The 27,457-nt window shown below is 39.5% G+C and overlaps 1 protein-coding gene across 2 annotated transcripts; it reads right to left on the bottom strand.

Annotated features, from left to right (window-relative positions):
• Positions 1-205: 205 nt before the first annotated feature.
• Positions 206-27,457, bottom strand: nup210 (nucleoporin 210). 2 transcript variants are annotated; one of them, XM_018701102.2, is made up of 40 exons: positions 26,824-27,457; positions 25,889-26,028; positions 24,188-24,319; positions 23,499-23,595; positions 23,100-23,250; positions 22,402-22,534; positions 22,047-22,205; positions 21,735-21,803; positions 21,532-21,638; positions 20,755-20,895; positions 20,474-20,611; positions 20,092-20,247; positions 18,770-18,968; positions 17,763-17,908; positions 15,721-15,939; positions 15,363-15,536; positions 14,822-15,014; positions 14,432-14,538; positions 13,827-13,931; positions 13,151-13,252; positions 12,832-12,960; positions 12,447-12,574; positions 12,235-12,370; positions 12,082-12,144; positions 11,441-11,620; positions 11,261-11,341; positions 10,990-11,121; positions 10,546-10,704; positions 10,050-10,141; positions 9,720-9,894; positions 8,921-9,096; positions 7,225-7,445; positions 6,689-6,825; positions 5,763-5,877; positions 4,834-4,980; positions 3,909-4,159; positions 3,574-3,778; positions 2,664-2,786; positions 2,047-2,124; positions 206-1,474 (listed from the first exon to the last, which is right to left on the bottom strand). In XM_018701102.2, exons 1-40 carry the CDS (start codon positions 26,982-26,984, stop codon positions 1,371-1,373), a joined length of 5,661 nt encoding a protein of 1,886 aa, XP_018556618.1. In that variant the 5' UTR covers positions 26,985-27,457; the 3' UTR covers positions 206-1,370. The 2 variants fall into 2 exon arrangements, with proteins under 2 accessions (XP_018556618.1, XP_018556619.1); XM_018701103.2 differs by having other exon boundaries at positions 2,664-2,783; positions 26,824-27,456.

Here is a 27,457-nt window from a genome sequence, read left to right as displayed (position 1 = left end):
GATCAGTATTGCCAGTGGAGGAAAACCTTCAGTTTTCAGTTCAGTCTGAATCATGTGCATATCAAATAATTCAGAGAAGAAAAGACGCTTTCTGCACGACTGTTCATCTGTCAAAATTCTCTTAAACGGACAGCGTGTTGGGAAGTAGCTTGTCATTTGTCTGCCGTGAATTTATTTAAATACAAACTTTTCAGTCAAAGAAGAATGGACGTAAAAGGTAAAAACTTTAATTAGCAAAGGCAAGAGCATATTCATACAAGCAAATTCGCATCCGTATTATATGATTGTAAGGCATGACTATGAACTTAAACATGAAAAAAACAACGCTGAACCCATTTATCGTCACACACACTCCTCCCTCAGTAAAACTGAATTTCAATTTTCAACATAAATACCATTCCTTATCAACACTTTTCTTGAAATACAAAAATATGTCATTTAAAACTAAGTCACACTTGTATTTCCACAGCAATTTGACAGTGCTACAGTAATCTTTTTCTCGAAAGATGAGAATAAACAGACAGAGAGTTGTTACATTTTCAGAAATGAGGCCAGGTCACATTTGATTGCTTTTGCAATGAAGCAACACCGGGATAAAAACTGAATGATGATTCACATTCCTTAACTGTTTCACATTAATGAATTAGACAGGAGCTGCATGTAATGTGGCTCAAAAACTCAGCAACGTTAAATAACTGGGAAGATAAATTCCTTTCAAAGAAATGCCCAAAACAGAAATAAACCAACCTTTTCCTGGTTAGAATTATGCACATTTTGAAGGGTTCATTGTGTAAGAGGAGGACGGTTACAGTGGACTATTTTCACAAAACGTATAAGCTGCAACATAATGAAGGACGGTTTCTCCTCAAATAAAATAAAAAATAAACACTTTCAAGTTGGTTGTTTGTTTACTGTCATACAAGACTGTGGTTCATCCTGAGTTATTCACATCAAATATGATAAGTAGCACACAAGCAAATGTCAAGCAAACACAAAAAGCAAGTTTTTAGGCGCAAACTAGTGATTTGGTTTTTAAGCACTCTTCAAAACTCTTGAGTGGTTTTGTATTTAAAAAAAAATCCAAGACAAACCACAAAAGACACATATACTGTATATATATATATATATATAAATCAGTTTTCACACAAAAAAACGTACACACCAGGAAAATAGCCCTGTTATTATTTTGCAGCTCTTAACTGACCTGCTATTCACTGAAAATTAAGTATTTTTTAAGCATCTGTGCCAACATCAGATTTTGCAGTCACATCCCACAGCATTCATCCGGAGGGACAGAGGCACATTCAGAACGCTTTAACGGCCTGTGGTGTTCTACTTTTGAAGAATAGAGACCAAGACAAAGGGCTTCATCAGGATTTGTAGTCGGGAGAATAGAGGTGCGACCTCGGGCTGCTGTTTGGGTTGAACCTGGGCATCGTGCGGCTGAAGGAATTCCCTGCTGGAGAGTCTAAACCTTTAAGAGAGCAAAAGATGGAAATATGGGATTATAAAGCATCTACAGCAGAATGAAGCTCACTTTATGGAGAGAAAATATTATGCACCAAAGTGGAGCAAATAAGCTGTGGACAAATAAAAGAGTAAAAGTGAATACCACTTGGTTTAAAAGTCCCCATCGACACTGCGGCAGCTTTATTTGCGATAAATTGGAGACTTGAGGACTGATACAGCAGCTTTTGGTTTGGTTTTACACCCAAATGACCTTTAATTTATGATGGGTGAGGTAGCATTTCTGCAAAAAAATCTATTTTGACTGCCATAAAATTGTCCTGGATGCTATCACACACCTCCTCTGCTGCTGCTGTTTGCTCTTTTGTAATTAACTCTCAGTGGAGCTTTACAGCCTAGTGGCATCAAAGAGTTAGGGGTTATACAAACTTCAATTAACTCATTAAAGATCAAGTGAACTATTGAGCTCAAGTGTAAAAAAATGATTAACATTTAGTGATTTATCTTTGTAAATGTATGCTTTAGACTTTGTTTACTTAATAGCAGTGGTGCGAATGTGTCACAGTGACAGTGTCCTACCTGTAATGGGTGGTGGTGTCCTCTGGATGAAAGCAGGGTGATAAGTTTGTTCCCTTGGAGTGAGCACTGTGTGGAGGACTGCAGGGAATGAAAAAAAAAAAAAAAAATCAATTTAAAACACATCATCACACTGGAAAGCTCAGTATCAAAAAGCCTCTTGCAAGTCACCAAATACCCTCACAACTATAATTGCTTCAAGCTGTGACTGTGCCGACTGTCGGACACAAACAGATCTTGTCGAGTTATGACAGTGCTTAATTTTTGAATGAACTGGCCCAGCACTGCCTTGCAATGTTGGAGGTACGCATTTTCAAATAAACAGAAAAGAAATTACAACATTTGTTTCAGCATCCCTAATTACCCTAACAGTAAAAACCATTAGAAAATACAAATTATAATAGATGAAAGTAAAACCCTGAAAGCCATGTGCACTCCAGTTGCACAAAAGCTAAGTCCAAGTCCATTACACAAAGACTTACGAGCTGAAACTGAAAACAATTACTGTGAAGCCAAATATTCACTGGTACATAAATGTTACTCATTATCATACAAAAATAATGCAGGTTTTCAAACCCTTTCCTAGTATTGCCATTTCTGACAGAAATGAGGTGACCCACCGATGATGACGATAGCTGTACCAGCCAGCAGTGCGAACAGAGTGAAGAACATCATCTGGTAGCTGTTTATGAAGCTGTGCAGGGAGTGGTCCCCGTCCACGCTGACAACTGGAGGAGCAGCTGCTGAGACAGAGCGATGGATGAGAGAACAGACTTGTCAAAATTTCTATGAAGTGCTGAGAACGATGATGCTTGTTACAGTGGAGCTGAAATCTGACTGGAACGATGGTTATTGAAAATCTGCCTCGTCTGTGTGCTTATTTCCCAACAATGACAGAAATACAGATTAATGAACAAACCTACAAGTTTTGCTTGTTAGGTTGTAAACCTAAGCTAAACCCAGAAAAATACTGTCATTCTGAAGCTGTGACAAAACCAAAGTTCTCTTTTTTTTAATACTTTATGACTGCCTTTAGGCATGTCACTTGTTTTGACATTCAAGCTACTATTCAGTCGTGGGCAACATTTAAATATTTGATCTGTAATCATCTGTTCAAACATAAAAATCTCAGTGTAAGCTCAACAGGCTGTGACTTGTACTTCAGCAAGGCCCCGGTAACAATCATAATCATTATAACAAACCATCTAAGAAGTAATGTGGAAAAATTGTGGGTAACAAATTGTGTTTTGCTGACACTGTACAATGCAACTGCCTTATAGTAATGTTAGCTTGTCATGCAGTAAGGCAGTAGAGGCACAGCAAATTAACAGAACAATGTTAAACCTACAACATATTGTAGGATTAGGCTATGTGGGTTGCAAATTAATTACAACAAATTACACATTGTTTTGAAAAGGTGACAGCTCTACTAACTTTGCTGTGGCCTTACACATAAAATCCACTTAAAGAAAAATGATTGTGCAGCTTGAGGTATAGTGACTTGTCATTTGCAGTGGGAGGATTTCTGACCGTGCATTGCAGCATTAGGATCAGCCACGTGAATCAAAGTGACTGGGATGAGGAGACTCTGGCCGGAGGAAGTGCTGCTTATGGAAATAGAAGCAGAGACTGCTGCCTGAGGGTCCACAGCACTGATAGTGTACTTTGAAAAACTTGGAAAGCCATGATGTACTTCCTTCTCTTGGACAGCAATGTTGGGAGAAGTAGATACCACCTAAAGACACAGTAAAGTGAATGCTAATGTTTTTCTTAAAAGGAGGTTTACTTAAACAAGGTTTATACAAACTGTTAGAAATGTAACAATTACACATTTTATTAAAGCTTCTACTAGTGGTTTCACTGACCTCCATGTTGGACAGGGCAGCAGTGGGGCCATAGACTGTGAGCTCAACTGATGGATGCAGGTTAGAGAGCAGCAGCTCAGTCTGGTCAGAATAGAGGCCTGGCTCTATTGGGAGTCTGGCACTGACTTGTTCCCCAGAGAAAGCGCTGCCCTCCAGGCCTGCTTTCACCAGCAGGTTGGTCATGGACATGCTGAGCACACGGGTCCGCTGGTCAGACATTGGCTGCAAGGTCATGGAGCATGTGTAGAGGCCTGGGGCAAGAATTGAAAGAGGCAAAAAGCAATGGTTCAACATAAATAATTGATGTACACATTTGGGCCTAGAGATGACTATGGATGTCACGGTGTGTGTCATTGTAGTGTCAATGCGGTCTCAGGAAGGCACAAGATACAATATATATTCCCACTCAGCTCTAATCTCTGAATTTGTCAGGGAGGGTCATTTCACAATCACATGCTCCCATTAGGACCTCACTGTGATTCAGCTGAGTGGTTATAGCCTTGTACACACACAGTGGATGCCCTCAGAGATAAGCCAACAAACTGGGGTGCAGTCCCAAACCCCAAACACAATTAGACCAGTGCTTTCAAGCAATAGGGAGTCTCCTCAGTTCAATACATCACCCGGACACCTTTTATAGTCACTGCTAAATTCATTCCATGGGCAATGCAGGTATTGATTATGCCCTGGTAAACCGTATTTTCCTGCCCCTCGTGCAGAGTATACAGATAAACACTGTGCCTCAGTTAGGGTTTAAAAGTTACTTTATTTGGAAAACAGGATGCTTCAAGGCAGAAAATGAAAGTATGAAAAGTTAAGAGGAAAATGAGCACTCTGCACGCTGATATCTTCAACTACTAGGTTGAAGGTACAATCTGCCATCACCATGAACATGATCTCTGGTCTGAATTCAAATCAGACTTACCAATACTGGGGTCAAAGCTGATGTGTGTTTTGAAGACATCATTAGCAGGGAAGTCAACAACATCACTGGTGAAGCTGAGATGGCAGCTGACTGAGGTTTCTGGTTGCAGCTGAGGAATAGCTTCAGTCTGGGCAGAGGAACAGGTTCCTACACAGTAGAGCACACTGGCGTAAGACATACAAAACCTTTGTGCTCCATTACACACATTCAGTCATCTACAACCAAGTCTAGTTGCCTTTCAACCCTTCTTGGATGACCATCACCTGGATGACTGAGAATCTCCACAGACATTAGCCATTGAATTAAAAGTTGTATAAACAGTAATGACTGAGTTTTGAAGGCAAACGTTTGACATTTTTGGAAATATGCTTGTTTAGATAGCTGAGAAGATCACTCTTAAATATACAGCTAGAGCTAGTTGATGGGTAGCTTATCTTAGCACAAAGACTGGAAAGAGGGAACAGCTAGCCTGGCTTTGTCCTTATTTAACAAAGTCCTCTGACAACACTTCCCTCAAAAGCTCATTAATTCATACTTCACATTTCATTTGTTTGTACAAAAATCGGAGTGTAAAAAGGACAATTTGCCAGATTATGTGCCAGACTGTTTCTTGGCTCTGTGCAGGTGCCAAGAAGCCAACGGACACTCCAGGAAGTTAGAGGTCACGGCCAAGAAACAATCCTGCACATATTAACCATCCTTAAGACAGCAAAATATTGATTTTACACTTTGGTTTAGATATAATGGGTTTATTAGTGAGCTTTAGAGATGTGTTAGACTAAGCTAAGCTAACAGGCTGCTGGCTCCAGCTATATTTACCATAAAGACATGAGAAATATTAATCTTCTCATCTAAGAAAAGTGAATAAGAAAATTTCCTAAAAACCATTCCTTTAATAAATTCTTCACTGTAACAGTTCAGTACAGTACCAATGAGGTTGGTTCCTCTTTCTCTGGTAGTGAGTAGGACTATAGTCTCCTTGCCGTTCCTGACAGGAGCAGTTTGTGCCATAGCTGCCGTTCTTGTAGCTGCTTCCACTATGACCTACAGAGACATACGGAGACAGGAAACAGCCCATAAATCCCAAGAGGATTCAGGTATGTGCTTGGAATAATCACATTATAATTTACATCCACAACTAATGCTTGACATCAATCATGTCAGACTGTCAGTGAAACAAAGTAATACAACATTAATGCTACCTCTATCAATGTCTCATTTTGTTATAATGCTTGTGAGCACCCTTCTGTTTAAGATAAAGCACCCTGCACCAAATCTCATCAATTCTCACTTTGCTAATAGGAAACATTCGTAGAAAATTGCAGATTATATTCAGCTCATGAGTATGACTACAGTGACACTCCACTCCACTCCACGCACCATCATGTATGAGACGTGGTAATGTCATACACACATGCATACACATTAGGCGGAGCCAATGTTAGTGAAAGATGATGATGGATATAATATACACCTGTTGTGCTTTTCCTTGTTATGATATATTGCTGAGGGTTTGGTACAGTGTGATGCACTGGCAGAGAAGATTAAAATCCCTGGAGAATAGAGATGTCGAGTGTATAAATAAAGAAAGCAGAGAGGTGCTGCTTGCATAATTACAACACTCAGAATTTGCTTCTTGTAGCCTATTTATCACAGTCATGGCTATATATATATATATATATATATATATATATATATATATATATATATATATATATATATATATGTATATATATATATATATATATATATATATATATATATATATACACATATATATACACACACACACACACAAGTTGTCTGGGTACAACTTATGCTTTATCACAGTCTGTCAGATAGTTAGTTGACATACCTCTCTATAGGTTTTCAAAACACCAGGTATTTCATAGTACACAGTAACTGTCCCAGAGTCTCTGGCCACAGCTACACCAGTTTTAGGATCCACCTGAAGAACACCATTTGCTGAGGAGCTCCAAGTACCATGAGTACCTGTAGAGGAGGCAAGATAGCATCCAACTTTTACAAAAAGTACACTTTGCCAAACTAGAAGTGCTTGCAAAATGAAAATGAGGTACAAATATGGGCTGCTCCTCAGCCAACAGAGACACTAGAATTCAAATGGACTTGAGATAAAAAGGTATTTTATCCTTAAAGGAAATTCAATAAAAAGCAGAGCAAGAGAAGATGCTGATGTGGAAGACCACAAAAGTAGATAATATATAACTGGACTGTCATCATTAGCCTGCCAAATAGAAAGCCAGCATCATACTGAATTGTGTTTTCTCTCTCTTTCTCGCTCTCTCTGTTCAAAACAGTTACTTTGTGATTACTTGACAGATATATACAATACAGTAGATCTGCTGCTTAAATAACATGACGACCTCTTACCGTCTGGGCTGTTAAAAGGAGTAGTGAAGCAAACTACATCTCCCACCACCAGTCTCTGGGCCTCGTGTGGGTAAATAGCATGTTCAACGGGTATAGGAATGTAGTCAGCAACACCCATGTTTTCATTGTCCAACACTGCAAGAAGGGTGAGACCTACATTGACCGTCCGCACTGTCAAAGTGTGGTTACTAGGCCCAGACCCCACCTGGACCAGGTCATCTCTGCAGGACAGAACAGAGATGCAGGTTTTATGTTATTATCTTTAACTAACATAAATAACAGTAACTGATTTGTAAGTGCTACTATCAAATAGAAATTGGAATTTAAATCTGTGATAACTAATATATTCACCAATGTACGAGTTTGTTATTTTACTAATTTCTTTTAGTATTTCCCTTCCTTCTGTAAATAGAAAAGAGAGAGTAAGGAATAAATAAAATGGAACACTAAAAAAAATTAGTGTTCCAAGAAAATACATTATCTACAGTACCTTATATTTTCATACCCCTCTCCCTCCATGTTTTCTATCTCAACACTGTCAAAGGCAAAAATGCCAAAAGAAGAAAACAATACTTCACATGCTTTAGTGTTTTATTTCCTGCTGCAATAGTTCTACATCCAATTTTATTCATCTTTTGTCCCCTGAAAAAAATGTCTTGCTTTTCACCCCCATCTCCAAAGCATCCGCTCTGAACAAATGGGACCAAAGTGCTCCCACCACAGATCCAATTAAATCCCACTGGCTCCTTGGAGACTCTATAGGATCTAATCACAGGCCAGCCCTTTTAGTCCCAAGACTATCGGCCTTTTACTTCTCTGATTTTGATACTTTTCCCCTAAAATTGTCTGTCAGCACCTCGCACCTCGAGAACAAGGTAATAGAATCAATTTATTGTGCAGACAGATGAGGGAGTCCCACATCAGGAGTGCAGCAATGCTCCTCCCTGCCCAACACTCCCATTAATTTAGCTCACTCACTCAGGTGGAAATGACTCCATCTAAAATGAGAAACAGCCCAGTAAATTAATGTTGTGAACTCCACATAGAGCCTGCCACTAAACCCTGCCATGACCTCCATGAACTATTCTGGCTGTACTGTACAGATATTAATGTGCACAATCCGAACAAAGAGGAGCTGTATCATGTATCACGGCCTTGGCTGTAGAGATGCAGAGAAAATAATCTTGTTTTTCAGTGTTATAGATATATCTTGTGTGGATCAATATCATAAAAAATATACAATGTGAAAAACATGTAAATTCAAAAAATCTATATTGTGTCAAGACTCCATGTTTGCCATTTGTGTACACAGAGAAAAATGTTGGATTCCATCTGAAATTCATTTTCTGTTCAGCTGGGAGAGGGTGAGTAGTTTGTGGGTTGACATGACTTGTCTGGCAGAATGACAGTGGAAGACATTAGGTCACGCAAGGCTGAGTGAGGTTGCACGAATGGACCACTGAAAAGAGAGGCCTCGCTACTCTATATATAGCCTAGAACAGTAGCATAATAGCTTCTCAACCTTGGGGTCCTACGCAAACTGCAAAACATATCCTCCTCCTTCCTTTGCCGGTCTAGAAGTCAATATTCACACACAGAATACATGAATAAATGCATGACTTATATCAATAATAGTGACAGAAACTTGTGAAATGAGAAGTGTATTAAAAAAAAACCTATGGCTTGTGTAACTGACCTGTTTGTGGAAAATGTAAGGTGAGAGTTAGAGCTCTGTAGGGCCTCTCCAGTGCTGGCATGGAAGTGGACAGAGAAGGTGAGTACTATGCCCAGGGGGAAGGCTTTCAGGCTCTCTCTGGTTTGTGTGTAAAGCACTGGACTGGTACTGAAGCGCACGTAGGACACAGGTACCACCTGAGAAATGAAAGGAGGGACCAGTGTCGCACTCATTAACTGCAGGAACAAGGTCAGCTGCCATTTCAAAAGTCAATACTACATGTATAAAGAGTGGCCATACAACACAGTCCACTAAGAATTGGTCTATAGCAGATGTAACAACACAAAAAGCTCAAGGTTCAGTATGACAGATGAAAAATTGTTACTAGCTGTTATGCTGACAATACGTTCACAGAGCTGCTACATAAAAATCTGTGAGGACAGAATACTCTTGCTTGGGTCTAACAGATGGAAAAAAGTATTTATTTAACACCTTTTTTCCCTTTTTTTTTTTTTATAAAAGCCATGCCTGTTCTATTAAAAAATAAAAAATGCCCTAGACGTACAGTAGATGAGAATGTTCTCTATATTAAGACAAGTTGTTTGAACTAACATTCTCAGAACATCTGCCCTTTGGGAAGCAACTTCTTTTTAGCTTTGCAGTACATATTGTCATATTTTCTAATGACAAACTGCTGCATCATAATTTAGAGTCAAACCCAATGACCGGACTAAGATGGATTTCACTGTCCATCTTACAGGATACTGCTTTTAAAACAAAAAATCTCAAATGTGTTACATGCAGTGGCTCTTCAACTAACCTTCACAGCAAGGATAAGCGTTTGATTGACACCAAAGGTCTCTTGCGAGGTGATCAGCAGAGAGGAGATGCCGGTGAGAGAGCCAGAGAAGAGAAAGCCCTTATCATCCACTTGAGCGATAACAACCTGGTCGGGGCAATCCAGCATCCGATAAGAGAGTGCACCCACACCATCCCTATTAGACAAAGAACAACACAATCACATCAGGTTTCTGTAATTGATTACATGTTTCTGGCATTTTGCATTGTGCAATTAAAGTGGTTGAGGAAATCCACATATTTATCTGTGCACATGTTGTTAAGAGGCTTAAATGACTGTGCAGACACTCACCTGTTAGTTTGGAGTTTGAGGGCTGAGTTCGGAGCCATCAGTAACTCCCCAGCCTCCACTTCAGGGTTAAGCATATGCAGCTTGTCATAGACCTTGATCAAAGCGAAATGTTGAAACTCCAATTATTAGAGGGCTTTAATCACTCTTTGATGTTTCGGCACTGGTGACATGTCATAGTTTAATGCAGTTTGAAGCTAGATGCATTCAGCTCCAACTAATCTGCAGTCTTAGCACTTCACAAAGTTAACAACTGGAGATATTCCAAAGCTCAGCAACTTTAGCGCTCTGCTGCTTTAAATGCCAGCTTTCTCCATTATGAAGAAACAGCAAGGGGACATGGTCATGATAAGCAAAATAGTCCATAAAAGGGGTCTTTATAAAACATCTGCATATACAGGATTTAAAATACTGGTGCTCAGGACACACAGATGCAATGTTTACTGCAGTGCTTTTTTTCCAGGTACATCCCTGGAGAGTTGTAGCTACAGTACTGTACCTGGATCTGGATCTCATCTCTCAGCTCCTGCAGGTTCCCCACCAGCTGCCCAGCCTCAGGGCTAGTGGTTCTGAGCACCACCTTCAGCCCTGTCCGCCCTCTAGTTTTTCCAGTCACCCTCATGCCAAAGTTGTGCTCTGACTGGAGCTCCATATTAGCCTGAAGGAGACAGGCACCATTATGAGAATGGCAAAAAATAGCAGCAGCAAATCAAATAAGAAGGCAAGAGTGATGAGGAAGCAGGGACAAGGCAGAGGCTGACAGGAAAGCAGAGACAAGGCAGATGCTGGTTTTTAATCATACTGTAATCCAGGGACAGCATATCTTAAGTCAATCTGATAAAAGGATTGGAGGGACAACAGGAGCCAAAAATAGGAATGATTCAGCAGCAGAAACTGCATGTGGTATCAAATACAAAAAGCAACACCAGTGAGTGCAGGATACCTCAATGTGTCTTGACTGGACATCCAGGATGTCTCTCTTGGTGGTGGACCAGTGGAAGGTTAGCCCAGGAATAGCATTCCCAAAGGAGAAGGGTGTTTGACTATTGGTCAGACCCATCACATATACAGGCATCTAGAGAAAGAAGCGTGGTTAATCAAGGCAATCAGTATAATATCACCCACAGAGAGTAGTGCATACATTTTTTCCAGTACCACAGTGCTATTATAAATATGACCCAGTAAACTGTGGGTCATTTTTCTTCATATCATACCTGTGCTCCTGTTTTCATTCTGGTAATAGGTGCTCTGATTCGAATGGCTGTCAAAAGCACAACCTCAACTTCTACCTGATCCTAAGAAGATGAGAAAGAACGAGAGAGAATAAGCTTCCATCTGGAAAATTTAAAATGTGCCATACACTCATCCACATCACCTATATACAGTATATTTACCTGAGACACAACAACTAGCTTTCCAGTTTCGGCATCGACAGCTTGGACCAGTCCAGTCACAGTGACATTACCAATGGCAATACCCCTGACATGGCCCATGCCATTAACAGAAGCTATCACCTCATCAGAAATAGAGAAAAGGATATTGGACTGAGGCTGAGGGCCACCCTCAGATGTGATCTGTAAATGACAGAAGGAATGAAAAGGGGGAGAGAGAGAAACAGGAAAAGATTTTTAAAAAAAGAGAACCACTCTCAAATGAGAGTTTAGTCAATGCAGGGCTCGATAGTAATTTGCTGAAAGCTTTTGCTATATGCTTTGCGTATTTAACAACTCAAGATAAGGTAAATGGATACACACAAATAATGTGTAGTGCATGTGTATTGCTGGGTTTAATGTTCAGTAATTAGGATGCTTCTTGGATAGATGGCAAATGCTTTCTAATTAGAGCATGAGTTGAAGCAAATGAAAGGCAAGCTGGATGTTTAAACCCGGAGCAATTAGGCTAACGTCATCTTCCAGAAAAGTCCTGGCAGAGAGCTCTTTTGGAAGATAAACTGAGGAGCAGATGAACTCTTCTGGTAAGATGAACTGAGACCAGCTGTTTCCAGACAGAGCCCAAGCATCAATATTACACATACCTGCATCATCGCTCCAATTAAAAGGGTCATTTTCCTCGGGATGAGTTTGAATGGTGGAAATACCTAGAATTTAATTTTAAAAAGTTACAATATGTGCTACATATGCAAGAGTCAATTTGAACTTATATTATAGGAATTCACACAAAATTATACCTCAATTTGCTGAGGTGGGGATGCAATTTTTCTCCCATCTTTATCCACAACAACAGCTGACAGAGTGGTCTGACCAATTGAAACACCTTTCACCAGGAAAACAGCTGTATCATTTTCTGTGGACTCTGCTAATGGTCTGCAAAAGAGATATTCAGACACTTGAGTCTTTGCAAGTTCTAAAACCTTTAGCAATTTTATTTCTCCTTACTTACTTTAGAGAGACTATTGCAGAAGCTGCCTTGAGTTTAAGATTCATGAAATGGAAATAGCTGGCTGGGAAGGGCTTCTTGTTGTCATCCAAGACTCTGACATAAGCTCTCACAGATTTGCCAATCTCCACCTGTAATCGAGATGAATGACATCCATCATTATGGAAATAATCATTTTGGTTCACAGGCAGGGCAAACCTAATGATGCTAATTCAAGACAGGCTAGCTTTCATGAAAATTGAGAAGGAAAGTGCGAAGAGGACAACCATATTTAGTGTTTAGACGTCATTGAGGTATTTTAGGAATGTGTGGTACTGATAAAAGGGATCACTCAGTCAAGCAGTGCCTAGATCCTCCAAGATGAGGGATTATGGGGATGAAAACTGACCTTGTCAACCACTCTCACATAAACCTCCAGGATGTCAGAAACGTGTACTGTGGCTTTGGCAGGTGCTGGAAATGCCAGACAAAGATCATGAACCATCACTTTCACCACACCTGGGTGGACAGGAGAGACCTGGGCACACACAGCAAATCAAAATAATATTTTTATTAGAAAACTCTGTTCTTTGCATTAAATGAGAATGAAAAGTTTGAGCACTAGTGTAATCCATTATCCAGACAAGGAACACAATTAGAAGAGAATGTTGTTCAGTATCAGAATGGTGTATTCCCTCACAAATCACAGCCCAGATGTTCCTTCTTACCTGAGCTGTTCCTTGGGCCTCCTGGAATACCACGTCTGCTATCCCTCTAACACTGGTATTGACAAAGAAGTGTCCTGAACCCTCTCGCAGAGCCAGGTTCGCCTACAAGACAAAATACATGAATGCCTTGTTAAAGTGCTGAAAGTTATTATAAGACTAAAATAATTCCAAAATGCCAGGCCATTCAGAAAAGCTGTCCCACTTCATGGTCATGTTTTTGTGACAGCCAGCTGGCCTTGCATGTGACATCAAAGGGGACCTATGCCCATGCTCATTCTTTAAAATCCTCTTATACAGGTCACTAGCTGTTATTTAACCCCTACACCTGCTAAACACTGCCTCTATACCACAGAGCTAATCCTCTGTGGTATAGAGGCAGTGGGAGGGAGGCCCCCCTGAGCAAAGTTTCCACTTTGTCTAGTGCAATGATTATTAACATCTGAATCCATTCAGTTGTTACCAGTGTGATGAAATTAATCTCCATTGTTTGCTCTGCAGAAGGGAAAAGACTGAATAATATCATTTATGATTAAATATAATATGGAAATTATATTTTTTAGTAAAACAAGCCACAAAAAGCCAGTATGTCTGCCAGTGCTCAAAGAGATAACCCTATGTTATGCATGTGAAAGCACAACTGGTTTAATTGCTTTAATTGGTTAAATTGGTCCCTTACCCGCACATCTGGGTGGTTGTATATGGTCACTGTGTCAGGAGAAACTTTAACATCTTCAACCAACAGGAGCTCCAGAGTGGCAGAAACAGGGGTCAAGGGGTCATACTGTCCAGATGAGGAAGAGGAGTTGAAACAGGATCAGTGCCATGGTTACATATGTAAACATTATACTAACAGAAAAAAATGTATGAAGGTAATGCTCATTATAAAGGAAAAATTCTGTGTAAATGTATAGGAGAGAATGGAAAATAAGATGAAGCTGGGACAGATCAAAAGAACAGCAGAAGAAACTTAAGTATATGCACATCACATATAGTTAAGTCTAGTGGAAAGTTGAAGTTGGATTTTCATCTTGTCAAAAAAACCTGACTCAACAAAGACTTCACTGGGAGTGAAACATTCGTAGATCAAAAGATGTATGTATGTATGTCTTTTATCTTATCAAGTAATCTCATGGAGTCCAAGTTCTCTCTTGCAAGGGAGCCCTTATTGCAAAAACAACATTCATATTTTGAATAATGTTTCATTCAGCTGCTTCTGCTTTTTAAGTGGAAGTGAAAAACCTTTCAACATCCCTAAGTGGGCTGAGCATTGTCTTCACTTACTGGACTGGGAACGTTTGCTGCTGATAGATGTGAAACCTGGTAACCCAGAGCTGTCACTGTAATGGCAGCAGTGCCTGTCTGATGATGGACAAGAACTGTCTGACGTCCTGCCAAAGATGGCAAAAAAAGAAACAGAGTAATCAATAATTACACAAATACACAATATAGAAACAAACAAGCAAAAACAATAAAAATGTATTCCAGTGATAGGTGAATGGATAATTCCCCATCTGCCACTGCTGTCTGAGAATTAAAGCCTGCCAGAGCCTCTTTCTCCTGATTTTCCTCATTACTTTCCAAATGTCTAAACAAAAGAGTCAAGTTAAGCCGACAGCCCACTCTCTTAAAAACAAAACAAAATGCAGACCAAGCTAAGTGACAATGTTTTACCGTGAAGTTTCATCTGTTTGTTGCTATCCTCGAACTGCTGAAGCTCCATGGGCATAGTGGGTTCAATACTGGCCAGTGACACCTTAGTCGATTCCCACAACATGCTCAGAGAGCTGAAGTTGTCAAATTTCCTTCCTTGTTGATCAAAGGCCGCCAAGTCCAAAATGGGGTTACGATAATTTGAAACAGGTACCTAGAAAAACATATTGTTTATGTCATTAATTCATTTTGCCAACATTTTACTTCTATTGTGGAAAAACATTAATCAGTATTGTTTTAAAAAGCTACTCTTTAAAAGATATAATTTGTTAATATCTTCACTCTTGTAGAGTAGCTGTTGCTTTCTTTAAATGGCTGGTGTATCTACATCAAAAGCATTTTACAAACAAAAAAAAATTGATTTTCTTCAGGGATCTCCAGTGTTAACAGCAATGGATAAAGTCAAGTAATCAATGTCCAGCAAATACCACTATAAAAAAAAACTTAGATACACAGCTAAACACAGCCTGTTGACCCTTGTTACATCACATCACATACATACCACTTGTTTGTTCTGCTGCAACAGTGGGCAGGTCAGGTCCAGCTGTGGGCTGGTATACACTGGGAGCAAGGTGAGGCGAGACGGAGGAGCACATACAAACTTGACCACTGCTGGTTCCACAGCAGGATAAGGATTGGTCACACTGGCTTTGTTCCCCACCATCACCTCCAGCACCTGAAGAATAACATATTGACAACTCAGTGGAAACTTAAATAGCTATAGGTAGATAGTAAAGCTAGGACTTCAAGCTTGTATTTATTCTCAAGGTACATGAAAAAATTGTGAAATGTAACCATAAAATTCTTTATTTGGTGGCATGAACAGTAAATACAAACGATATGATCTAAGTAGATCCCACCTGTTCTCCCAGGGCCCTGCAGGTTGCTCTGACCCAGTGCTGGTTATAGTTGTGAGACGAGGGACTCATCAGAGTAAGGCTCACACTGGCCTCATCCTCACTGGTCAAGTTGCAGAAGAACTTTGAGGGCTCTAAAACCCAAGGCCTTGGCCCGCCCTCAAACAACATGTCTTTAGATGATCCCAGAGTCACCACGGCCACAGATACAGGGTCAATAGCCTGCCAAATAAGATTATTTTTTAGAAAATATACAAGTTCATACAGTTAAAAACAGGACATGTCAGGAATGCTTTTACAATTATCAACAGATTTGGGAGACCAAAATGTAATAACACAGAAAGTAAGTCTGCAAAATGTCATGGAGAGACATCTTGAAGGCAAAAGAGAAAGCTATTTCAATTAAAAAAATGACAGCACATATTAATTTTTATAAGTTTGGTTATTCTAGTGTTAAGATGAACTTAGCTGTGGAAATGTTAAGCTGAAACACACTGTATTACACAGCAAAGAAACAAAACTGGGTCAACTTTTAGCTGCCAGGGCACAACAAGTGAAGAACCATCACAGAAATGTCTGCAATATTTTGAAGAATATGTCTCAATCCCATGATAAAAAACACAAAGGCTAAAAAGTGGCATCAAAAAGCATGTTACTGTACTGATAACCTGAATGTAATATGCATGAGGAATGTAATATGCACAGAAAACAGCTACTGTTATCTGTGGTTCAGGAGAGACAAAATGTTTCATGATAGGACTCATCGTAATACATGTCAGTAAAAATTCAGTATTCTACCACAACAGTTGAAGTCAGTTCCAATCCTGTGCAGTACTATTGCCCAAGCATAGAAAACAAATCAGTGTAGTGAGTGTATAATGCATAATTAAAATGCACAGAGCTCAGAGGAAACCCAAGAGGAGAAAATTTTAACACTCGCTGATCATCACATTTCTGCCTTGACTGTAAGGAGAGACTGTGTGTAGAATTATGAGACTGCATGCACGGGTGAGTTTGTTTCCTTAGAAGACAAAAGATAATTGGTGCTTTGAGATGAGTTGAAAGCACAAAAGCAAATCACAACAAAGACTTCAGGTGAAGTTCTAGATTATTACACCTTGCAGCTGCCCCACAGCATTAAAATATGTATATATATATATATATATATATATATATATAATTACCCAAAGGGGAATTAGCAGTTATACATGTATTGTGGAGGCCTTAAGAAATATTTTCTTTGTACAAAAGGGGGCCAAAATGATATGCCTCAAAGTTCATTGTGAGCAAGATCCTGGAAGGACAAGACCTCATGTGCTCCTTCTACCATGTCATCACTGGCTGTATCACTGTGTGGTATGGAGGCTGCACGGCCTCCTGCCGAAAGACTCTGCAACGCATTGTGAACACAACCAGCAAAATCATTGGTGCCCCTCTGCCCTCCCTCACCGACATTCTCCACACCCGCCTCACCCGTAGAGCCATCAGCATTGCTGGTGAAACGTCCCACCCCTCACACTCTCTCTTCAGTCTCCTGCCCTCAGGGAAAGGTACCGGAGCCTCCGGGCCCGCTCCACCAGACTGCTTAACAGCTTCTTCCACCAGGCTGTCAGGTTACTGAACTCTGCCCACTACACTCCCCCTCTGCCCCCGGACTATAACACACCCATTCCACAAGGACTCTACCTCAGCTGTTTTAGACTTATTACAATCGACAATCTGTTTGCACCTTACTGCACCATTTGCACAACTGTCCGCTGATACTATAATTGCACTACTGCCTCTGCTGTATATAGGCTTGTGTGACATATTTTGTATATTCTATTATATTTTGTATATTTTATATTTTAGTTTTATACATTTTTTTTATTTTTACTTTTTATTTATTTCATTCTATTCTATATATGGTTATATACATATTTCTTATTCTATTCTTCTTTTTACCAAGAGAGAGAGAAACATCTTCTTGAATTTTTCTGTAGGTCCTGCACATAAAGAAAATTTGACAATAAAAATTCTTGAAATCGTAAAATCTTGAAACTCACTCTGAGAGGAAGATAGGCGGCAATGGTGATCTTGGCACTGAGGTGAACGTTGCCATGGGTGTAGCTGACAGTGAGCAAGGTATACCCAGGGGCCAGAGCCTTGGCTCTCACCCCACTGCAGTGGTCATGGCCTGGAGCCAGCCTCCCTGGACCAGGAGAAAGAGGGTTAGAGGAAGCCAAAGAGTAAATGCAAGAGAGAATGCATTATGACAATGTACAAATAACAGCAGAGATTTCTCTTCCCATCTTAAACCACACTGGAGAACAGAGAGGTGTTATTATTTGTCCCAGCCCACTCCTCTGATTAATAATACAAGATTTCAAAATGAAAAACTGTAAATCTTGCTAACAGAGGAACTTTCAAAGAGATAAACTTTGGTGAAGACAATCTGAAAGCTATAAATAATTAAAATGCTTTAGTGTTAGAGAGGATTGTGCCCATACTGTTTGTCAGGCACAGTCAACATGATGTTTCCCATTAAATGTATGTGGGTTGCCAACTAATACAGATAACAGTATTTATTATTTCTTTAATTCTTCCCTCTATAATGGAAAATGCAACAGAAAGTGTACAGCTTAGAAAAATGACTACTAATTTAAGTTTTTATTAGTTACCAATGCAACAACCTACAGTGAACACAAGGGGTGTCCCTACAACAAGACACACTGAACTCAACACAGCCGTACACCAGTGAGTAAACTAAACATATTCATGAAAGAAAGTGGGCTTCATAACTGACCTCCTCACATAAACCAGCATCACTCCAACATTGCAGAATAAACCACAAAATATTTTCTAAGTGACACTAAACAAAGTGATAAATGAATGAATCCTCTGAGTGAGCACCCTTTGGCTAATGCCCATCACTGAACACTATTCCACCTGGAGTCCACGACTGAAACTACCCACAATATGTGATGATAGCTGACCAGCTTCTACATACATGAAAATCGCCTTGAGAGCTTGTTGCATTACAGCCTGACCCACTCAGATCACCCGAACTCACCGTCTAACATTTGGAAGATACTGTGGGTCTCCTCCTCAACCTGCAGGTCAAAGTGGGAGCAGTCGCTCAACATAACCCGCTCTTTCTCCACCTCCTCCAGCAGGCCGAAAATCCGGAGAGGCAGATCCAGAACCAGACCCACCCTAGCCTCTACTGGGCAAGGAGCAAAGTCCATGGCCACGGGTTCGACGACATACACCTGAGGCAAAAGAAGATCAAAAGGGCATTAAAGAGTGTTTGATTGAGGGCTGGGAATGACAGTGAAATGGGGAGATTTGAGCTGTAAGACTGGAATATAGCTTTGATGTATACTTACTTTTATAGCTGCAGATTAACGTTAGATAATAAGATAATTATACATCACAATTTTATGTTTTCATGATTGATAATAATGCACTTCAGAAATAATTCATCTGTTATGTTTTCAGTTCTCTTAAATGTCATCTTTAAGTATATAAAAGGCTTACATTACATATGACAGATCACAACATTAACAAAAATTAAAGATGGAAGAAGCAGGATGAAAATTCACTTAGCTCTATCTTTGAAAAAAAAAAAAAGAAGAAAAATAATAGTTTTGGTTTCTAAGTGGATGAACATCTATTACTCTGAAATACTTTTGTATAAAACCCCATTATGCCAGACAAGTATATTTTGCGTAAAATCTAGGGGTGAATGAAGACTCACTCTGACATAATTAAGCAGTGGCTACTTTGAGAACAAAACTGATGAGGAGCACCTCTCGAGTGTCCATAGTAATCTTCCCCACCCGTGTTCTTTGGTGACAGGCACACCAGAATTTTAATGAAAATGCATGAAGTCTTAGTTTCAAATCTTAAGTACTTCTCTATACCACTAAGTACTCAGCTAAAACTCAGCTGTTCTGCTTCTTCAGAACTGTGTGGGTGTAGTTTTGATCAGATTTGATTGATAGTAGCCTGGCAACTCCACAACTGTTATTACAACCATTCAGAAATATCTCATGCCAAATGAGCAAATCTGTTTTAAGTTCAGCAGACTTGTGTATTCATGTGGGACCCTCATCACTTGTAGTGAGAAGCCAATCAGGAATATAGCTTTTCTGGGCTCTCAAAATAAACATGACAGCAGATGAATGCCTAAGCTGTAACAATATGCCTGTCACGCATATATTTGTGGCATCTTATGTTTCAGTCTAAACAACAAACTATAGTCTTTAAAGTCATGATTTTACAACTGATAAAACCAATGACAGTAAAGGATAATAACGTAACTTCCTACTAATAATATTTAACAGATGTGTTGTTTCACAATGTGACACGCTGTCTTCCATGTCAACTTACTTTCATTTGGCCGAAGTGTAGTGGGTTGCGTAGATCATGAGCATAAACTACGCTGACGCCAATGTCACTGACTGTCGTCATCACTCCTTTCACGGTCACCGTGGCGACAGCTGTATTGGAGGAAGACCAGCTAAAATTTCCGCTCCCTCCCGTCGCCTGTCACAAGCACCAGAGAACAGGCATCACCATGTGCACCAGAATCACACCTTTATTTTTTATATTACATTCATACTCAGTGGTCAAATGACAAAAACCTTAATTTAGACTTTTATGGAAAAGTATGAGTAAGAGTATTTGCTAAAACCCATATGTTTGACACTACTGCCCTATGACAGATTAAAAGCCATTCAATCATCTCATACATTCTAAAAGGAATAATTACCTTTATTGTGTACTGATAGGCTCCAACCTTGGGCTGCCATGGAAATGTGAGAATACTGGGGCTAAGAATTATAGGGTTATAGATTTCCACATCCTGTTCATTGTGGACTGGGTTGGCGAGTCCATGGACCCTTCTACTCTGAAACAGAACAGAGGCCACAGGAAATGATCAAGCTCTCGCTCTCTCTCTACTGAAGTGGAAGAAATGGGCAGAAGGTTAATGCAATAACGATGCTCCAAATGAAATACAGACTGATGGGTTAAAGTTGCAATTAAACTCACTTCATCCACAACTGCTCTCAGGGTAGCATCAATGAGCGTTAGGCCCTCTTTCAGCGCTTTGACACGATGATATGATCCATTCACAGAAGACTCCAGGAGTTCAAAGTACTCCGCAGGAAAACCAGTGTCAATGCGGATATTCTGGAGAACAAGAATAAACCATACACAGATTTTCAAACTAATCCCTTTGTATCACTATAGTTAGAAGCCTGTTTTTAAACTTTTACAGAGTATAAGATCATTTTTTTATTTGTGTCATAATTATGATTTCATACTGAAACTGGTGACAAATCATTTGTTTGAAATATTGGCAAATAAAACTCTTAGGGCAGCACAGGAAGGCTCAACGTGCACTAAATCTCTAAAGCTCTAATGACTTCCATATGCGTTTCTGGCTGTAATTTATCAAAGATGACCAGAATCTTTTTTTTTTTTTTTAAAAAAAAAGGAAAATCCTGTTCAAATTATTGGAATACAGGCCCATTGTCCAGGCAATGCCAAACACAGAGCAAATAAACTGAGCAAATGAAAAAAATATTTGTGAAAAAACTAAGCAAGAAAAACAAATTAGACAACTTATATAACTACAGCACAGCCTGTTTTCTGTTAGCCGCATTTCACTACCTACACTATGTGAAATGCTTGATTTTATCAACAGCTAGCACAACACAATGCAGGTCAAAAGGTGTGTCTAGTCACACCCTCTAGTGACAGACTGCTTTCACACAGACACACAATTAACTTTTAAAAAATGTGACTTCACTAAAGTGTACTCACGTCAGAGAGGTAAATTTTGTTGCCAGATTTATCAAATACTTCAATGAAGATATCATATTCTCTGCCTGTTTCGAGAACCCAGCTGTCTCCTGGATGAATTTTAAAACCTAAACAAATTAAAGAGAAAGGAAGTTAGCTAACTCTTGAAATACTCTAACATTATGAAATAGTCATCATGTTTTATTAAGAGCAAAGAAACAGACCTAGGTAGGCTGGTTCAACCACATACAGGGTGCTGTTGGGTAGGCGAGACACTCCTTGCATTCGAAGGCCTAAATAGATGCTACTAAGGAAAATTACATCAGGCACATTCAACAGCTCTGAACTTATTTGCTTAATAACAAATTAAAACAATTAACAAATTGACAATACTTCTCCCAGTATTTTAATCAGATTCTCTGCTCAAAAACAAAAAACAAGAGTTAGCGTAAACACCTTTGTCACTGCAGTCAATAAACACAAATTACCAGATATATATTATCAGCTGAAGATGTCATGTTTGGTCAGAAGGATACTCTTATGATCCAGCACCACGTTGATATGTCCCAGCTGAACTGCTGTAACTGTGGAGATGCTTTGATCCAGCCTGGCCACAGCAACGTCTGGCTTTCCATTAGGGCCAACCACGCTGTTCTGAAGGTGCAGCTCATACTGATCACAAGGCATAGAGAGCTCTGGACAAAGACAACACAAGCACAAATTAACTTAAGAGGTGGCATTTCTGACTATACCACACAGAGCTTTGAAACTGAAAAGGAAATGGCACAGCTGCTCTGCTCAGCTGGTCACAGCAAGTGACGTCAATGACTCAATCAACATTTCTACTTCATATTTAAGGTAGATAACTGATGCTTGCGCTGGGAGTCAGACCTGTGATCGAGCCCTGTCTTATCTTCAGGACTTTGTATCGGATGGAAGTTCCCGCCAACAAGTAGACATCATGTGCAGGGCTCAGCAGGATGTTCTCTAAAATCAGCAGCCTCACCTCCGCGGCACCCACATCCTGTGGCACAGATACCATAGTTACAAATCAACACAGTTTCAGTCTCCCGCCTTAACAAACCGCAATATACTGATTAGAGTGTTGAAAAATGAGCACAAATCAACCAACAAATTTAAACTGCATCTAGCTGTTGGTTATTTTTTGATTATTTTATATATTAATACTTAAAATAACTTTTCTTTCTTCTTATTTGACACTAGCTTGTTTGGATGAAGAATGTTTGGACCGAGATAAAAGATGCGCCTGATTAAAAGAAATGTGAGCTACCAACAAAGACAGAACAAAGACAGACAACAAAGACAGAAAGACAGAAATACAACTTAACTGTCACTACTGCTGTGTCATCACACATGAGGCAGGAAGGAGCCATTACTATTATGCAGTCTTTTGCTATTTTTAGTCAGCATCTCAGGAGATGAGCTATCACAAAAAGGGCACAACTTAACCAGAACTTATTCTGATCTTCTCCTTTTCAGAAATAGACCAGAAAGATCTTGCAATATTTAAATCTTGTGATGGTGTCAGCAGCCAAGAAATGCATGTTTTGCACCACTTCATAGCTTACCTTATACAATGACTCTTGTATTTTGGCCTTCAACTTAGCATGTCCTGTTTTCAGTCCTGACACCAAAATAATATCGCCCTGTTTCCCAACACGCTCCATTTCAGATATGTACGCAGGTGGCTTGTATGTGGACTCAGAGAATTTAAGTACCCTTGAGGAGAGAAAAGAGACAGATTGGAAATTACATTAGAAACTCAACTCATTATGGGCCCATGCATCTGACCTCAAGCATGATTAATTTTTAGAGGAAGAGGAAGTCAAATACAATCATCACACTACTTTAGCAAAACAACAGGATTTATGGTTAGGTTAGCCATATCAGTGTCGGTTAATACATTTCTTGCCGACTTTTGGTTTGCAATCAGTGTTGGAGTGAAGTATTAACACAGGGAATCTCACCGTAATGAATTGTAAGAGTCAGAGAATCCATTCACATCTACATCTTTCACTAAGGTCCAGTCAAACACTAGACCAGCAAGGGTGCTGAAGGTGTTTCCTGTGATATGAAAAAGAGTTAGTCCTGCTATTTCCTTGAACCAGAAACCTTAAATCTAAGACTAAAAATAGGTATGTGAAACATAATGAGGAAAAGAGAATATATGCATGCTTTCAACGTGTGTTATGAGGCTGGGGTCACTACTGTATGCTTTAGTGTGTAACGTATGCTGAAAACACTTCCTGAGAGCAGTTGTATTAACTAAAACAAAACCAATAGACCTTTCATTACAGGATACCGTCCTTTTGCAAGCTACTCCATCTAAGGAATCTAAAATGCACTTCTGGACCAAAGCAAACAAAAACAAAAAGCAGGCCCTAGAGCCATCATCAGAAAGAATCAGGCTGTAGCTACAGCTCATTAAACTAAGTGAGTCTGCCCTAAATGGAACCAGTCAAACAGAACAAACACAGGCACCTCACAGCCCCCCCTTGCAGCCTGAGGGGAAAGAAAATGCTGCCTAGAGCAAGCTCAGTCATTACACTGAGAAGAGCAGCAAATAAACATTACAATGTGGACTCCTTACAGTAGGAGACTGGAGTAATATTACATGTACTGATGTAAATTATTGCGATAAGCCAGTATACAACACCTTCAGAGTCCAGTGCATGGATTTTGAGTGCCAGTGGTGAATCCTCAAGATGTAGCTCTCTGGTGGTCGACACTATCTGAATCTCACTGATGATGTCGACAATGGCGTCACAGCGCAGTACCTGTCCTGTAACTGCAAATGGAAATGGGGACAAAACAAAATGTACACAATGAATACTGTACTGCACAATACTGCAGGTTCACCAAACAAAGGAAAAGCTCATAAATAAATGGCTTATTCTAAAGGAACAGTGATTAAAAAGGCAGAACAGTAATGCTTGTTGCAGCACAAAGCATAGAATTCCACCTCCTGGCTAAAGCATTTTAGTATGAGCATATGGAAATAGCTACAGAGATATAAAGCTCTAATGCTTCCTCTGTTCCTGGCAGAGTGTGCTGTTATCAATCAAGTCAAATGTTGCGGCTTTTCTGATTTGCTAAGTGGGCTGTGGGCTGGGGTGACAGATTATATCAGATTATGTTTTGGTAAACCGAAAACAGCTGGAGCAAGTTAGGCCTCATTCCAAGTCAGTGACTGTGGTCTGAATAGATACTCTGACACTGATTTTTCTTAATGTTTGTTTGTTTCATTTGAGAGAGACGTTTGAGATGTATGTGAAGAGGCCAATGTGTCTGTTTTTCCTAATTACAACTGCCAGTCATCCGTGACAGGCCAACAGTGCTACAGGAAGATGACATAGAGCAGTCAGTCGCACAACACATTTGTGCGACTGAATGATAATTGGTATGGTTCTGTCCATTAGATTTGCTTCTCTGAAGGGAATACAGCATATCTTTACACTCTGAACATATTTCTCTGTCACCTGCATTTAGAACCAAGACCATTTGAATAGTTTACAGTGTACATTTCAGTATTTCCTTTCCTTTTCCATTTCCTTTCAAGAGATTATGTTCCAGGTGATTTTGATTACATTCAGTTGGTATGACAGATGCATACGATTGTATTCATACTTCATACCCTGCATATACCTTGTTATACATATTATATATGCTTTACCTATTTCTAGCCTTTAAAACACCATAGTCATGTTCTCTTATTCTTGAGGATAGCATCCTGCCATTAATCTTTGTAAAACCAGAAAGATGAGGAATAAATAAGAATACTTTACAGGCCAGGCCTATATGATACTGCTGAGAATAATGTTTAACTCTGTAACAGATGAATAACATGAAGAGTTTATATTGTAGTTAATATTACAAAATTTGACCTTAAAACAGTTCACTGAATCCAACACGGCATAGAGAATGAGCCCCTGGAGGTAACTGCAAGATGAACACAAATTATGTAGTGTATTTTTATTGATAATGATAAAGAGTACATGCACACAGGCTGATGTGATGACCAACTTCATATACCTATCAACAGGTGCTCAGCAGCTTGAGCAAGTTCCCTTATCTAATTATATGATGTGTGTGTGTGACCCAGGGTGCTGTAAATAATTAACAAATTCACTAACCATTTCACATCATAACCTAAATAACCCAAAACCAGAAAAAAAAACTTAATTTCCAACAATAAAACAGTTTTCGGGTCAGTTAACTATCTCTCATTTTTAATGTGTTTTTAACAGTTTAAAACACTAGTCCACAATACTTCAGGTTTCATGTGCTAATCCACACACAGAGCTCTTGAATGAACTATTTGTGATTCTTCTTGATTAACATAGTTTACTGTATTTACCAACATCTTCGGCCAGAATGATGCTGGTCAGTCTAGAGGGCTGGGTGGAGAGAGCCTGGAGAACAGCTCTCCTGGAGCAGCCTTTGCCAGTCACTTCATCCACAGCCTGGATGCTCGCTACCTCTGGTCTGGTGGAAGACCTGGAAGAATAAGACCAGGAAAAAAACAGGTCATGTACACAGTGTAAGTGGAGTTGCAATAACGTTCTCCATTTGACACCATAACAGTGTAGTTTGACCAAATGTTCATCGTAAAAAGATTTTAGGTGGAACAATATTTTCATATTTGGGGTGGAGTTGCATCTTTACTGCACACTTTGAATATAAATATCAAGACAAATATACAAAATAGAAAGCAACAAATGACAAGTAACTATAACAACTGAAAAGACAGAGGCACATACAGAAAAAATTAAATAAAGCATTATGATAAATTGGTTCTTTGTGGAAAAAAGAAGCAATCTGAGTACAGCAGCAATGAGTTATTCTTCAACAATTTAACAAAGGAACCTATTTCTACTAAGAAATAAGGAATACCTGGTACACATTGCAGTACTCTCTGCTTGTGTAGAAAGTTTTTTACCATTAAAACTTACTACAAATCTAAGTATATGATGCTGAGTGTTAAAATAACTGAAAAGGTCTCTGATCTCTGAGACTAAGATTATCCAAATCACCCTAAAATGTCAAGATTTTCTCACAGGTAAAGCACAGATGAAAGGGGCTTTCTTCAATATCTTCATTGTATGATCTTCAAAATATTTCACCCTCAGGTGTAACTTAGCGGTTTTATGGCCCCAGCACATTGCCATGAACTGACTTCAGTGTACACAGTATGGTTGGAGACATGTGGCCTGACATGCCCCATGCAATATAACACTCCTTCACAAAGCATGCATCCCCTGAAGTTTTACGAAGCAGACGTTTCCTACTCACCATCTGTAGCAGCCTTCAGTAGTTTCCAATGTGAAGTTAATTCTTGTACTTCTGGCAAGTGGTAGCAATACTTTTGGAATATTTAGTTTTGAGCTACCGTTGACTTGAGTAACTGATATTAATAATGGCAAAACTAACACTAATATTCTTAACGAAATCATTTCCGCTTCATGTGACTGCGCTGATTTATTGGCAGCGAAACTAACGGTCGAATGAATGAACGCTAAGTTACTATGCTAACTAAACTTCCTCCGTCCCATTAAGTTTGCTGGTCATGCCGTAGTTTTGAAATTGTGGCTCTGGGACAGACGTCTAGGTGAGCCAACATCGCCACTCGAGCTATTTCTTAACTCAGACACGCTGTCTTCCTGCTCAGTTTCAGATTAAGTCAGTAGTTGACGGGGAGCTTCCACATGATAACAGTTACAGTGTCCTCAGTCTGGTCCTCTTTTATTCTGGTCCTTTGCTTTGTTTGTCCTTGAAGATGCTTTGAAAGACACACAGCGATAATTAGTTTTAAATCCCTGGTTCTATATTACTGTGTACAGTTAGCCACCGATAGCTTAACATAAGCATGTTTTGTACAAATACCCGCCATTAGCAATAATTAGACTTCCAGTGTGCATGCCGGGAG

Source organism: Lates calcarifer, linkage group LG6 (genome assembly GCF_001640805.2).
Source record: "Lates calcarifer isolate ASB-BC8 linkage group LG6, TLL_Latcal_v3, whole genome shotgun sequence".
Taxonomy (NCBI): domain Eukaryota; kingdom Metazoa; phylum Chordata; class Actinopteri; family Centropomidae; genus Lates; species Lates calcarifer.
The sequence above is the reverse complement of the archived record's forward strand: the minus strand, read 5'-3'. Positions and strand labels throughout refer to the sequence as shown.

Coding starts and splice junctions, on each gene's coding strand:
- nup210 (XM_018701102.2), bottom strand. CDS start 26,984: ATGATTTCGTTAAGAATATTAGTGTTAGTTTTGCCATTATTAATATCA. Junction 23,596..24,187: donor CCATGCACTGGACTCTGAAG/GTGTTGTATACT, acceptor TTCATATCACAG/GAAACACCTTCAGCACCCTT. Junction 15,015..15,362: donor TGCAGCAGAACAAACAAGTG/GTATGTATGTGA, acceptor ATGTTTTTCTAG/GTACCTGTTTCAAATTATCG.